At 43.6% G+C, this 15,825-nt stretch overlaps 1 protein-coding gene across 1 annotated transcript; it reads right to left on the bottom strand.

Moving 5' to 3' along the window:
* Positions 1–5,003: 5,003 nt before the first annotated feature.
* Positions 5,004–15,491, bottom strand: Prosalpha4 (proteasome alpha4 subunit). The gene is made up of 6 exons (XM_077686839.1): positions 15,276–15,491; positions 14,774–14,900; positions 14,556–14,680; positions 12,068–12,190; positions 9,719–9,895; positions 5,004–5,164 (listed from the first exon to the last, which is right to left on the bottom strand). Exons 1-6 carry the CDS (start codon positions 15,378–15,380, stop codon positions 5,075–5,077), a joined length of 747 nt encoding a protein of 248 aa, XP_077542965.1. The 5' UTR covers positions 15,381–15,491; the 3' UTR covers positions 5,004–5,074.
* Between the last annotated feature and the right edge of the window lie 334 nt (positions 15,492–15,825).

Below are 15,825 nucleotides of genomic sequence, written 5' to 3'. Positions count from 1 at the left end.
GCTGTGCTTTGGGTGTCTTGCTGGTGATGACGCAGCTGGCCCTGCCGCCTCCCCAGACACGCTCTGTCGCAGCATGGTCTTTGTAGAGGCAACACACACGTAGCAGTACAAGCCTGTATGTTGCTTCTAGAGAGACTCGGTGATCAGAGGCGAAAGATGTGGTTGCTTGCGTGACCTCCGCCTGTTCACGTGGTCGACTTTAGCGGATAAATCATTGTGTACAGCTCCATAAAATGCATTGTAGTTGGTACTGCCAGGACATATAAAGGTGCGCGAACAGCTTACTGGTAAATGCGTGGCTAATATTTGGTATTGTTTGTTTTTGCGAAGTTAAATCCTAGCCACAGTGAACCCTGTGAGCTAGCGCTGCAATTCAGTTCGCTTGGCTTATTAGGAGTGCTGCTAGGTAAAGTACTAGAAAAAAACTATTGCTTACATATCGGCGAGCGCTGCAACATGGTATAATGCACAAAAGGGCAAATGCTAGACATGGATGTTGAGCATTTGTCCTGTGCACTCTGTCTCCTGTCGTCCAAGTAGATTAGCCAACTTGCTGCTGGCTTTCTAGAAAGCATTGTGAACCCTCTGCTCTAGCACCATATTTTAATGTTTCATACATTATGCTTGTTAATCGGCTCCCCTAAAATCTTGCACAGTACTGCCAGCGTGCAGTGCACTCCAATCCACATCATTGCATAGCAACAAATGTGCAGCTAAAATGAGACCGACTAGCATGGTTTTGATTGAAGGAGCCATGAAAACAAAGCAAAAGTTTGGTTCATTAGAAAAAACTAGCTTTGTCCTAATAACAATGACGGCAATTTTCCCCGAACTTCAAACAAATAATCGAGATAAAGTATGTGAAGCAGTGGAAACTCCCTAGCCACCTTCCGGTCGTTCTATAACGTTGCAGAATCTTGTTTGTGCGAGTGGCAGCCGCCGATCTATGCCACCACCCAGAAACATGACTGGGTGATTGCATAGGGGCCTCTAGATGCGTTTGATTGTATCACTTGAATGCTAAAGTGCAGTTAAAACACTGACATGTTTTTATTACTGACCCGTATTACATCACTTCCATATTTCGTCGCTGTAGTGTGAAATTTGAAACTTTTTAATTTTTTTTTTTTGTTAAGAAAGCATGTTTCATAGCTGGAATGTAGCTGAGTGTTACCAAAGGCTAGTTCTTCTTAATTGAAGGGAGTTGTATTTTGTCTTCATTACTAATACTACTAAATGATTCGGGTGAAAAGGAAAGGAAGTGCACTGGGGATATTATTGAGCCTATCTGTGGGCTCACCTGCATACAACCCAGTGGGGGGGGGGGGGTGCCCCTTTAAAAAAGCGTGTTCCTGACTGGCTGATGCCCATAAAACCTTCCTTATCACTCTGTACGGGTGACTGCGATGCATTTATGATGAAGCGAACCCAAACAATGGGCTGCTTATTAATGCGTTTCAATTTTTTTGAAATTTTCGTAGGTTTCTAGTCATTTTTTTTTTACCTGGCAGGCTGTTGAGTTGTCTGTTATTTAAAATGGCTGTGCAGATGAAGGTTCAGCCTGTGCAGATCACTAGCTAGGGTGATTCTTATATTTTAGAGGTGTTTAGTTGGATACCAGGAAATGTAAAACAAAGCAGGCGATTTTTAGTGGATGGGCAGTAATGTTGATTGTGGCAGTTGCTGAAGTAGTTCCAATCAACTTTGCTTTTGCACTATTTACTGTTGCAGATAAGCACCAAAACAAGAAAAATGGACCTAAACATGCAAAACCATATCAAATAGTGGCACGTGAAGTGCAAGGACTGTGCCACTACTATTTGACCTCAAGGAAACAATCTTTTTTTGTGTTCATGTTTATATCCTCCTTAACATCTCATCTGTGTGCTACTTTGTCTTTACCATAACTAAATTTTTTTTTTTTACACTACTACAGTCTTTACAAGATCCTGCAGATTCAGGGTAGCTTTTTGGTAACTTAGTGAACAGTCTTGGAACATGCCTTGTAGCTAGTATAAGCACCAACACTCAAATGTAATGTTTTCATTGTCACGTTTCATTGTGAATTACTTTGACTGTGACAGTGTTGGCTGTGTATTGCGTAAAAAAAAAAAAAAGGACAGACAAAAATTGTAATGCGAAGTACAATAGAAAGGTGAAGCAGAGGGCAGCGAAGTTTTCTCTCGCGCTTCGTTTTCTTAGGCCCAATTATTTGCTTTTTTCCCCCACTCTAAGACCTCAAAAACTTGTGTTAGCGGCGTCACCTTCAAAGCGGTGCAAAGCTTTATTTGGAGCCTTTCGACATTGCTAGTAAGTGGCAGTCATACATCGTGCAATAGAGTTCCAGACTTACCTGAAAACGTTGGCTTATAATGTAGCGCCTCGGCTAAGCTTAGCCTCCCCCCCCCATTTTTCGTGAATGAGCACTTTTTCAGCAAGTGTACAGATTGCTTCTGGATTTCGCAAGTGCCATATTTAACTTTTCCGATGGTTATTCACTCGCTAGCTCACCTTCCGATTTAACAAAATAATTCGCGAGTCCCGGTGACTCCATTAAATCGAGGTTCAACTTCTATGTGTGCAGCTCATGCCAAAAGGCCTGTTGGTGCCTCTTGGCATAGATTTGTTGCACATGTTCGACCACTGGTTAACATCGTTATACAGCATTTGAAATGCCAAAGCAAAATAAATAGTTGGGAGTCATTTGCTCTATGCGAGGCATGGTGTTACACTTTATATACTGAAACATACGGCTGAGAAATCCACTCGGCTCCATGTGCCACTAGTATTCTGGGCAAGATGCAGACCTTTGTTGCTGGTAAGGCAAAGTGATGGAATTTTCCAGCATAGTGGGGCGCTGCCTTGATAGCATGGAAACCGCTGCTGAGTGCACTAGTGAAGCTGCAGCTGGGAACCACCGATCAAGAGGGTTGAGACAGTGAACCTGTTACACTGATGAGACAGCAATTATAGTGTACAGGCAGAGCTGAGGAGGAAGTTCACCTGCCCTAGTGTTCAAGGGTATGCATCGCCCTGTGACGTCCCTATTCTCAGCTTTTTATTCCACAAAAAGAGAAAGTTGCACGTTTTGATCAATTTCTGGCCAGTCTCTTGTGAGCTGCAGGCAACGTCGAAAAGCAATCGCACAGGTTAGCTGTCCTCTTTTCTGCTTGTATTGCCATTTCGGTGGGTTGTGCTGTTCAACACTTGTGCAATATTGCCGCCTAGCATTGCCTAGTAATTATCCGTTCCAAGCTCTGCTCTTCATGCAAACACGCTAGAAACAGCAATTGTGTGACCAAATGGTTAGAACTCCCGTCTGCAACACACGGGACACTGGTCCGATTTCCACCACTGCTTCGGGGAATTGAAATGACAGGCTTTTCCTGCACATGCAAGGAAAGCTTCTGCAGCCAAAAGTAATGAGAAAGTTAAATTACAAACCCTTCAGTACGACATGCAAGAAAGACTCTTACTAATGCCCTTTTTATTCAGTTTAAAAAATGAAGGAAGCTTGCGTTAATGCGCAAGACTGAAGGGTAGCGAAGCTGTACGCAACTTTCACGACCGTCCTGACAGTTAAAGTCCAGGATTGCAGGTGATCTGCTTCTTCTTCACTACCGCAACGACCTTTCCTCCATCACTGTTGCTATAAGTGTGAGCTTCGTTGATTTTTTGGAAATGATAATCATTGGACATCACCTTGGAGGGGCATCCGCTATGACATGTCTTTCTCATCAGAAGCAAGTGTTGCCACCATTACGGCTAACGCTGGAGTCTTTCTCGTTCCGAGCAAGTGTTGCCACAATTACGGCGAATGCTGGATTTTTTTTTTTTTTTTTTTGCCAATCTTAGCCAATCTGAGGAGGTGTGCTTGGCATTCTATGCTCGGCATTTTCTTGGTATTTCTAACTGCCGATACGAAACAGCTTTGCTGTTAAAAAAAGTGCCGCCTTTTGCCTGGCTGGCTTTTTAGCCACCTTTACTCTTGAACTTAATGATTATTCAGCTTTTTGATGAGGCTTTGTCTAGCGTTGTCTACACAGAATGACAAGTGCTAAATTTCCATCCAGATGGAACGAATCCAAATGAGAGCTTAGCGTTCTGTCCAGATGGAATTGACCTGAAGTGTGTAGAGTTCCATCCAGACGAAAGGAAAACCAGCTGATTACACGCCATCTGCAGTCCTGGAATTTGGTGTAGAGGTTACGCTTCTGCTTATGGTCGTTAAAGTCGTGGGTTCAACTCTCCACCCCCTCCCTTTTTTTTGTGGCCGTGGCTAGCACGTGTAATAGCTGCACTTCACATTTGCCTAACAATTCACTCTGCGAGAGCGGTTGCTCTTGATTTTTACTCAACCAGCCACACTGCTACTGCTCACTAAAGCCAAGGCCGATGTAGCCATCACCAGTTTCGTCTGATCTTTACTAATTAATAGTGATTAATAATCAACAGTGATTCTGGCTTGAGTGGAAACGGTTTGGCCAATTAGGTAAATATTAAGAAAGACTGCTCTCGCTGCTTGTTGTGAAGCGGCTGTGATTGTGGTAGCAGCTTAAGAGTTCCGTTTGACAAAGTGAGAGTTAGTCCACTCATCTGCAATTATTAAGTGATGAATAAGTGACTGGCTAGTCAATGAGCAGAAGCAGTTTGGCCGGTTGGGTAAAAAATCAAGAAAGACTGCTCTCACTGCGAGTGACATTTTCTCTCGATGAAACTTATGTGGCAGGTGCTGTTCCGTCTGGACGGAACGCTAGATGCAGCCTTTTGATATCTCGTTAAACCTAGTCAAACAGCTTTAAAAATACCACTGGTCTGCCATCCAATACTCCTTAAGCTAGACAAAATGTCTTTTTGGAAGAAAGATCAAGAAGTCTTGTAATTGGTTTCATCATCAAACAGAACTCCATTGAGGCTATTTAAAACGGAGAAATTTCAACATATTATTGTTGACAAAAAAGTAGACTTCTCTGTTATCTGCGATATGCAATAAGAAAACTTCATTGCAGTAAACAATTACATGTCTGATTTACTGACACAAGACTGTCAGTACAGTGTTCAGCTGGAGAGGCTTTTACTTCTTTTGTTTCTTCTTTTCAGCTTCTTCTTCCTTCTCCTTTTCAATTTCTTCAACATACTTTTCAATCTCCTTGGCCTCCAGCATCTAGAATGAAACAACCAAGATATAATGAATTGTACAGAACCATAACGCCAGATTTTACAAGGACGGGCTGCATAGTAAAAAGCGAAAAGCAAGTAACCACTGCAAAAAAAGAAAGAAGGGCACACACTCTATTCAATCTAACAACCTATGCGAACAGAAGGAAAACGGGAACTGCCGATACGGTGCACCATTAACCCTTTGCAATCAGGAAATTTCACCGACTTTCCGGCTGTTCTGGTTTTGCCAGTTTCTGGCGCTGCGAAGAAAAATGCAAACTGTGCAAGAAAAACTCACAGAATATTTATTTTTTCTCTCGCATTCTGCTTGCAACTCCTTTACCGATACTTGAGCTGCGTGTGAAACAGCTCGAAGCATTTTCCTGGGTGCAGGCCAGGGTTGTTACTGCATGTTTTTCAGAAAAACACCGCTTCCCCCTGCCTCCTTTTGTTTTTCTATCACTAGAAACAGCATAGTCCTTGCTGCTTTTGCCTGGGAGCTTGTAGATGAAATGGCTTGTCCCATCTAGCCGTTCTTTGCACTACATACGTGCAGATGGGCTCGGCTTTTTGGCTCGAGTCCTCGGATCACCCACCAGCTATCGGATGAGGTGGTAGCGGCACTGCAGGTTTTGCTGCTCTTTCTTGATTCTGCAGCTCGCCATGATTCTGCAGTTGTGTGCGCCTCCAAATAAAACTAACGGCAATGGAAACCTCAATATTCCTTAAAAAAAGCTTTCGCCACCATTTCATTGTCTTTCAACAAAATGCGTAGCTCAAAGAGCAATGATCTGCATGGCGCTGTCTCCGCCGCCGTCGTTGTTGTCTTCTCATTCTTCTGTCAAATCATTGTCATCACCAACTAATGGAGGCACACTATTCTCTTCTTCACTGAAGTCATCATTGCTTTCCCTAAGTGCACCAGTGTAGAACGCACGCAATAAGAAAGCGGCCATGCTTCTCAGCAAACCGCGCGCACGTCAAAAAGCTCTGAAATCCAGAAGGCCTATGCTGAACATTCTGCTGCACCCTAGTGCAAAAAGAAAACTTCAACAAAGTTCACTTATCCCTCAAGAGACAGCGTATCATGTATACAAATAATGCGGGCACATCGCAGTGAGAAGGACCGCGAAATTTAACCTTGAACACCCAAGTCGGGCATACCTCAACAGCAAACTGCTACGGCTGTGTTGTGTTTCCGGGCAGGGCCCAACAATGGACTACTGCAAAGGGTTAATGAATGCTGGTGATGCGCACAGTGCAAATTGAAATCAATCTGCTTCAGTTTCAGCAGCCACTCAAAGTCAATTAAGCTTTGCAGGTTTATGTTAGTGTTGCTCTCCCCAGGATCTTTCACGCCTGTTGCCGTCGACAACAACAACAACAAAAAAAGCACACTCCTCCGTGAAGAGGTCGGGAGGAATGACGGCAAGGTGCACGATGATTAATTCATTGATTGTGGGGTTTAACGTGCCGACGCAACGCAGGCGATGAGGCGCGTCGCAGTGGAGGGCCCCGGATTAATTTCGACCGCCTGAGGATCCGTAACGTGCGCCGAAATCTCGTACACACGGGCGTTCTTGCTTCTCGCCTGGCACAAGATGACCGCGACTCCGCTAATGTGAAAGTGCACGCCTCCTCAATCCAACCCCGTGTTAGTGAAGCGCACGTGGCACGAAAGGGGAGGGGCAGTCGTTCTTCATCTTGAGGAGAAGGGGAATGGCGGTAAAAAGCGGGATAGTCGCTATGATTTGCTAATTGAATTGCTGCCACTCTGCGAACAAATAATGCCACAGAAGCACTTTGTGTATTTCGAGAAACGGGAAACCTTGTTTATTAACATATTTTTAATCAACAAGAATAAACTTCGCAAGCTTCATTTTAAATTTTTATTTGTTAACCTGTATTTTGTGCTAAAACTAAATCTGCAGCAAGTTTGCAAGACTACAAAGCATATTTGCTTCACTTCTCTCTTAGTACTGGATAACATGTTTAAAGGGGCCATGCAAATAAAATGCAAGTTTTTTTATTCAAAAAATTTCATGTTTTATAGTGCCCCCAGAGCTTGTCCGGCAGCAAACGATGCAGTATTTACCAAGAAATTAATCACTTTAGGTTAAAATTTTCATTGTCCCGCCAAATAGCGTTTCCATGACGTCTGTTATGAAGTCATGAGGGCGGGTATGCAAACAAACTTCCAGTGCATCATTAGGCTCTGCAGCCTTGCTTACCGTCAGTTTTGCCAGATGGCGCTACCATAGTCAGCCATGGACCGGTGTCCGCCATTGCTATATTTTTGACCGTATTTGCTTGTGGCTTATTTTTGTTACGGTAAAAAGTAATCGTTTCGTGAAACATGGGGTATGTTCGACAAACAGGGACACGTAAGACAACGTAGCTTACTTATGCCAATCAGCCAGTGTTGTGTAAGACAACTAACTCCAAAGCGGCGAACTGCTGTGCAGCTAAAACAGGCATAGTGTGTCCACTACCAAAAGCAGTGCGCATCGGTACTTCTATTTTTACGTGTATTTTCGTAACTTTCATTGTTTACCCCACCATTCTTACTGCTGTAAAATGAATATGCATTACATTTAAGTGCAACAGTTCCTTCGGCAAGCTTATAAGCCCTGCCTAATTTGCGTTTGCTTTTGCCGGCCTCAGCCAGTCGCACAGCTGGGCATATGACATCGTAGATTCTGTTGCGGGAAATGAGCTAGTGGGTCACATAGCCATTCCCTTTTTTCCTAATCACATACCTTATTTGAGCTAAATGTGCGTTATAAGTGGTGTCAGTAGGATTCTGTTGTTGCAATCTTTCAAATGAACCAAACTTGTGTTTTGTCTGCATGGCCCCTTTAATGGTTACCGTAGAAAAAGGGGAAAACCTAAAAAAACAATACTGCATTTTTTTCCCTCAATACTTAGAACTGGCGATGACACAAAAAGTTATTACTAGGCAATAGTGCAATGCCATAAGCCCCAGTACTAACTTTTTCTTCTTGCATACCTTTCTACACCAACAATGAGAAAGTATTGCGTGCAGATTTCTGCTTGGTTCTTGCGTTTGGGCATAGGTTATTGACACGTATTTTCTCATGGAGACAACTCGGTCAATAGTTGACACTGCCCCAGCAAAGGAGTTGGGCCACTGTTGGCAGCTACCAGAAAGAGAGGCACTTTTTTTTTATTCTGCTTCGTGTATAGATAGGATGTATAAATATGGACTTCAAAACATTAGGCCTCATTATCCAGGTGAGCACTACTTTTCAATAAAGTTCAACTTGCTTCCAAGCAATGTAATCTGGTAGTAGATATGAGACAGTAAACAATGTGCTAAACATATAGAATAAGCTACAAAATGACAGTTCAGTTATGAATTATAGATAAAAAGACAACGGGAGTTGCCTATGACAATGCAGCATAGCAAATAGACGTGTAATGATCCCAATGTAAAGATGGTAGTGAGTTGCGACAACGTAACATAGAAGATCAGTTATTACTTTATGATTTCAATGGGAGGGAGGCTAGTGAGGTTGTGCAACAGTGCATTTTCTGCTGCAGACATTCTCAAGCTTTCCTTGAATGTTTACGCCCAGCTTCCACATCACACTCATGTAGCCTGCCATTTCAACCTCTGTTCAGCCTTCAAACTCTTAACTTTTTCAAGACATGTTCTGCTCTCCTCGCTCCAATTAGGATTCCCAGGGCACAGGCAATCTCCAGTATGCTTCTGCTTAACAAGTTACGGATTGTGCACAGGAGGCAAACAACAATCTGACCGTGGTATGAGCTAGCCAGCACGCGCACAAAGGCCAGCCGCGTGCATCCCGTGGCTCATAAGGGTGCCTCGATGCCAGCGCCGCCGTACAAGGTGGAAACAGCCTTTGAACAGTCCCATGCCGCCGCTATTACGTCAAAGTGCTCACCACGTTATTCCTTTAATTTCCCACAAGGCCCAGCAACGCGAAACAGATAAGATGATTCAAGCTTCATCAGTAAACCGCGTAGCAGTGGTAATTTTAACACGGTTTTGATACAATGACTTTCTGCGGCGGTGAGCGAGTGGCCCAAAATGGCGGCACCAGCGTATAAGTGTCTCCACCCTGCACAACGGACGCGTGAATCGAAGCACCCTGTGGCTCACCTTAATCAGAGCTCGTGCATCACAACAGCTGGCCCCTCTCGCCACCTACCTAATTGGTGACAGTGTTGCCACAGCACAGCAACATCCCCATGACATGGAACAGCACAAAAAGCATCATCTGGCATCGAAAAACCTCCATCAATTACTAAATACTTAGACAAATGTATAGAGCAAAAAAAATTTCTTCATCTGCCTCCGTATTTTTGACAAATCGGTTCCCTTCCCAAGGAGCGTTAAATGTGAGTGGGCTGGGCGAACCATTGTACTTCTGAAAATGTTCCAGCGAAACTTTCTCCACACCCACATTTGAGCGGTATGAAACAATGCGAGACACGACGACTTCACTGCTTCTCTGCAGCAAAGAGCACAACAGCCCAACCGTCCCCAAAAAGAGAGGTAGCCACACGATACCTTGAGTGGCTTGCCGCGCTCCATGACTGCCACTTCCAGGTTGTGGCCCTGGATGACCTCAAGGAGAGCACGTATTGCCAGCTTCACCGCACCTTCGTCAGACTGCATCTTCTCCGCATTGTAGTTCTTCTCGAGGTACTCGCGCACACTCTTGGCGCTCCGGCCGGTTGCATTTGCCTGCCATTAAAGGATTACAAAAAGGGGGCACAAAACCACATTTTGGCCACAGCAATTTGTAGAATACATACGCACAAAAGGTAAGCACAACAAAACCCTGCAAGATCAAAGAGACACAAACAGGAAATACTTTTGAGTCAAGTAAAACTGAAATTAAAAGGGGAAACAAACTCTGTGGTGATGCATTTTTGATGTTGCTCTGAAAAGGCTTCTCAATGGGAGAAATAAGTCGCTCCGGAGTTTCTTCTCCTAGCCCAGGCACCCACAGAGACAGATGCCGCACAGACCCAGCCTATCAAGGAGAGCTGCTCCTACAGACCACATGAGTCAAGGCTGCCTACCACTGCTGCAACGTGAGACTTTTCTGTAGAGGCACTGCAACCTTACGCTGGCAGATCCACATGCTGTGGAGAAATGGCAAATCTGCTTTTCTTTTGCAGAGACCTCCAAAAGTCCACTATTTTAGCTTATTACCGTCACTAAAGAGGAGCCTTGGGCTTTCTTTGTGAACACACTTTTTGAAATTGTTTCCTAAACTGTAGAAACATTCCCTATGTACTCAGCTCAGGGATTGTACTCCCAGCGCAGAGGTACATTATTGTGAGCAGAGAGAACAGTTTGGCAGCCATTGCCTTTGCTCACAAAAGTGACACTAGTCTATAATACATGGAAAAAAAGAGACAGCTAACGAGTTTAATAAGTTAAGTACTGAATTTCATTTCAAAATTTATCCGTACTTTTAGTCACCACATGCCTCTAAACTGCTTTTCAACATATTTCTTAGTTGATAGTAAAGCATAATACAGAAAAATTGGTCAACAAATGTAAGAAAACATGAATTTAATCTCTTTTAGGTTAAAAACACATTTTTAACAACCCACTGCTAATAGAACAATACTTCCCTCACTCGCTTGCAACATTAAAAAAGGCATGAAGACAAAATACAAGTTTGCTTTATTCGAAAGATTAGGTGCTTCATAGTGCCCCCCAACGTTTGACCAGCAGCAAACGATGCTTCATTCACTAATTACACAATTTAAGCCAAGATTTCCATTCTCCCACTATATTGTGTGTTTTGTGACGTCTGCGATGACGTATACAGGGCAGGTATTTGAAATGAATGTTGAGTACGCTGACTAGGGCTGCAGCAGACGACAAAACGTTTCCCGTTGCTTTGTTTACCGCCAGTCCTCTAGATGGCGCCACAATACCGGCATGCTCAGGCCCGCTGTCAAACAGGGTCACGTAAGAAAATGTCGCTTATGCCAATTGGCAAGTGTCGTGTGAGACAACCCCAAAGCGCCGGACTTCTGTGCAGCTGACGAGCACAGTGCACGCAGTACGCACTCGTGCTTCTATGCCATGACATGTTGCACTGAAGTAATACCCGAGTGCAGCATGTCTTTTGGTAGTGGAGCACAAGTTGAGACATTTAGATTCTGGAGAACCTACCACAGCAATACCCTGCTACATATCTGCCAAAACATGCCTCGATACCTTGAAGTACACAACAAATATGAATAGGCGACAAAGTAGTCAGCATAGCAAAATGAAGGCAAGTCTTTCCTCGGACCTAAATATACAGCAAAACCTCATTCGTATGCGGACACTGCAGGGAAAATACTTCCACCATGAAAGCATACTATCTAACACACTTTTAAACAAAGTCATTCAGGTGGGGTACAACAGAGCCTTCATGATGCAAAGCGGAGGTGATGAAACAAACTAGTACATCAGCAGAATTTTCCTGCACACCATTCTTATCCAGCGCACCAACCATGCCATTTCCAAAACATCAATAAATTTTTTATTTGGAGGGGCTCGCGCACTGAAGCTACACCTGAGCTATGAGGCGCGCCGTAGTGGAGGGCTCCGGATTAATTTCGACCACCTGGGGACCTTTAACGGGTGTGGAAATCTCAACACTCGGGCATTTTTTGCCTTTCGCCTCCATCTGGAAAGTGGCCGCCACAGCCGGAAATCGAACCCGCATCCTCAGGCTCGGTAGCACAAGCCTCAGCCACCAGGCCATTGAAGTGGCTATCACTCCCAAGACAAAATTAGCGCAATGACAAAAAAGCAGAGGGAATCGGCGTGTGTTATCACGTACAGTCTGCCTTGGTAGGGCACCACAGGCAAAAGCCACAGCACAGCAGTCCATACACCACCCACCTTCCACTCGTGGTAAACCCCGGATGGGTCAGTCTGAAAAAGTCTGGGGGTGCCATCGAAGTCAAACCCAGCTATAAGTGCAGAGATGCCGAAAGGCCGCCGGCCATTGCTTTGTGTGTACCTCTGAAAAAAATATCAACACCATCCCTTTAAATAAAAATCTATGAACAGCACACATGCACAGAAGCACTGAATTTTTTTTTCTGCACCACTAAGCATGATCACTGAAAGTTATTTGCCCACACATTCATCTGTTATTAACTTGCATATTCTTTTTCAAAAGAAAAAAATACGTTTGCTGAGAAATTTTTTCAGTACACAGAATGCACAAATAAACCGCCTGATCGACCAAGCTGGCAAGTAAGGAAGCCAGCATTTCTAGCACAGAGCTTTTGTTCCCTCTTGGACAACCCGACGTGGGTACATGGCATATGTTGCTAAAGAACTTTGTCTTTTTTTTTTCCAAACTAGATGACCACCTATTCAGCAAAGGCCGACATTTCTCAGCTTCTGGCTACACTTCAGGCAAATTATAAAAACCATGATGAATTTTTCTTACGCATTTTGAACTTCCCAATGATGCAAAACTTTAGTACAAAACCCAGAAATATTATTTTCCTACTGCAAAGGAGTTGTGGCCAAGTGGTTACAGTTTCTGCTTTGAAATACAAGGGGCCTGGGTTCAATACTACAAGCCCATTTCATTTTTTAAAGCTGCACTCAAAATGGCAACACACAAATTTGAAGACATGTTGGGTACCGCCTCTTATGCCTAAAACCAACAAGCAAAAACATCGCAACCAAACCAGACAGCAGTGACATTGCTCAATGATTTGCCACTGTCATCAAAAGTCAAGCCAGTGGCAATGAAATTGACTAGATTTAAATAACACCAGAAATCGCTCCCAGAAACAACACCTTTTTTACATACTGTACGAGTTAGAAAATGCCCTACAAGGCCCACTAAAAGACCCTCTTTACCACTTTCAAGCAATACACAACAAAAAAGTAACCTCTCCATATGAACCTTGTAAGCTAAAGCTATTGCACTCCTTCACCCTTCATTAACGCAATGGAACGTAAACTGGCATAACATAACCTCACGAACAGAAAAAGATCATTTAAAATACCGACAAACTTACCCAAGCTATGAAAATTGTAATTAAAGCTTAAATGTAAAAAATGGAGGAGGCAAGAGCCAAAGCCGAACTACCACCCTCAGTAGCAGGGTGCTAAGACGAAACCTCTAAACCACAACGCAGACGCTGCAGTTTTTCTCAGCCCTGACCTGGAACAGTATTTATTACGGCTGAGACGTCTAAAATTGTCCTGACATACAAGTAAATTTTAGCAGTAACCTTCGCACGAAAATTTCATACAGGGGCGCAAATCCTATTCCACAGTAACGATAAGGGCCATTCAGCTTTTTTGTTTGTTTGTTTACACAGCCATGGGTAGCCAGTTTTGGGGAAGGATGCAAGGTTTGAGCAAAACACTGAAGCCACAATTGATAAACTATAGGGCATCAGTGAATTAAAACACAGCATAAAACCAACACAATCACAATGCCGTGTGTCATCTACTTTTTGTGTACATGTCATACTTGCCCCGTGTTTCAGGAGCCACTACCAAATAGACCGAATAGCCTACTTCTAGGTTCTTCTAATAGTAGGAGACACATAGAAGAAATTGTGCTCCAATGTGCCATTTAACGACTGCATTTTCTTTTCCTGCAGCTGCAGCATCTGCTGCATTTGTTTGGTTCCTTGCTGGACACCACTGCTTTTGATAACAGGACAGTGCCTCAGCTTGACCAGTACTGATCCCCTTTATACCGCAGTCTAAGTAGGCTAGGAACCATACGTAAGCTTGATGATAGAGTGTTCAGAAATCAAGAGCACCATGGGCCTTTTCGGAAGCACGTAGAGCAAATGGAGTGGCCAGCAAGCTACTTGGGAGATGATTCAATTCCAGTGCTGGCATTTCTGCCTCCTATGCAATACATGCCCGCCGCCAGTTACATGCCAGTGCTTTCCTAGTTTTGACATTTTCATGCCAGAGCACCAAGAAACACAAAATGACTTCCAACCTCATGAGTAGGCCACACAGTGTTTACTTTCGTACACAGTGATAATATCCTTTTTACATAGAAGCCTTACATGACACCACCTCTGCAGAGTAAGCAACCATGGTTAGATTTTCAACACGTCAGAACTTCAGTTTGCAAATCACGACACTTGATTCTCTTAAGGGGAGCATGACGGAACCCATGAAGCAATAAATGGAATGTACATCAGTTTGTTTTAGCTGGCAAATGAAACATTGTCTTCATTTGGAAGGAAATTTAACTGAACACAACATGCCAAGTCATGTTATTTTGCGCAATTATGTGCATCATACGAAAAACAATGAGTTCAACTACCTGCAACCTGAGATTAAAACATATACACGGCACACAAAACATCAAAAGCTGGAACAGTTTGCATACCTGTTTTAGCTGAGCAATGTAGCGGGTTATGTATTCCAGTGTGACGGGGTCCTCTACAGTGAGCTTGTGGCTTTGGCATTCCACTCTAGCTCGGTCAATCAGTATTCTTGCGTCAGCAGTGAGCCCTTCACAGAAACGAAACAACAAACGAAGCAAAAACGATGTTTCAATCGACTGGATATTTCACAAGTTGAAATTTACCACACAAGGTCGTTTACCTGCAAATGCCATGACAACATGGTCATCAAGGAGGCAAATCTTCCTTACTGTCCTTTCCTCCTGCAACTTGGCGACGGATTTCTTTTCCACGGCAAGGACAACGATATTCGCACCTTTGATGCCAACCTGGATAATTTCAGGGGAAGAGAAGGAAAAGTACAACTGACCTACCTGGTGCGTACGCGGTGATAGCAGATACTGCTCAGCTCTGCATCTACGCAGTGCATAGAATTTTCGCAAGCTAACAATTTAACCTCGCTCAAATCAGTTTCCCGGCATTTTTTTCCTCCTTCACATCGTTTACAACAGACTCGAATTTGTGTGCATTCTTAAAGTAGACACAGCTGGGGTCTACTTAGTTGCGCTAATATATTTTTCTTCCTCGTGCTAACGATTTCGATTTTGGAAAATCAGCCCCCTTGGATCATTTCGCAGCACTATTTACTGTGAAGCATTAAAAGATCGAACCAAGCCGCTACACAAGGCCCCCAGAACGCTTACCGCTGTAGAGCCTTTCTTTACGGCTTCCTGAGCGTATTCAACTTGAAAGAGGTGCCCATCAGGGGAGAAAACGGTGATTGCCCGGTCATATCGTGCAGTGCCCATGATTTAAACTGTTGTAGCAACTAATGCCGTCAGTTCCCGAGTAAGCAATGACAACACAATTTTTAGCACGCCGAATACAGCACGACGGCTGGCCGCTGGCTTGACAACCGGCCTGAGAGAGAATGCACAACTGGCGGCGCTAGCTACCTACTATTAAATAATGCCCTTTTTAGCTAAATAACTTCAACAGAACCTTTGACTGTCCTAAATAAAATTGTGTGTGGATAAATTTATAGTTTTAGTTTAAAAAGTGAGAGTCCTTTCGTTCTTTCTTTTTACTATTGAACTAATGATTGTACCAGATTTTGACCGGTAAAACTAGGAAAAACCATTATCTATATCAAACCACGGAGAGAAACTTTGCGACTCAAACCAATGGACTTTTCCTACGGAGGACAGAAAAAGAAAAGTGCTGCATCATTGCTCGATGCCGATAACAGCGTGC

The sequence above is a fragment of the Haemaphysalis longicornis genome, unplaced genomic scaffold, assembly GCF_048455015.1.
Source record: "Haemaphysalis longicornis isolate Haplotype H1 unplaced genomic scaffold, Haemaphysalis longicornis Haplotype H1 scaffold_1, whole genome shotgun sequence".
Taxonomy (NCBI): Eukaryota; Metazoa; Arthropoda; class Arachnida; order Ixodida; family Ixodidae; genus Haemaphysalis; species Haemaphysalis longicornis.
Note: the sequence above shows the minus strand (reverse complement) of the source record. Positions and strands in the feature narration are given on the sequence as shown.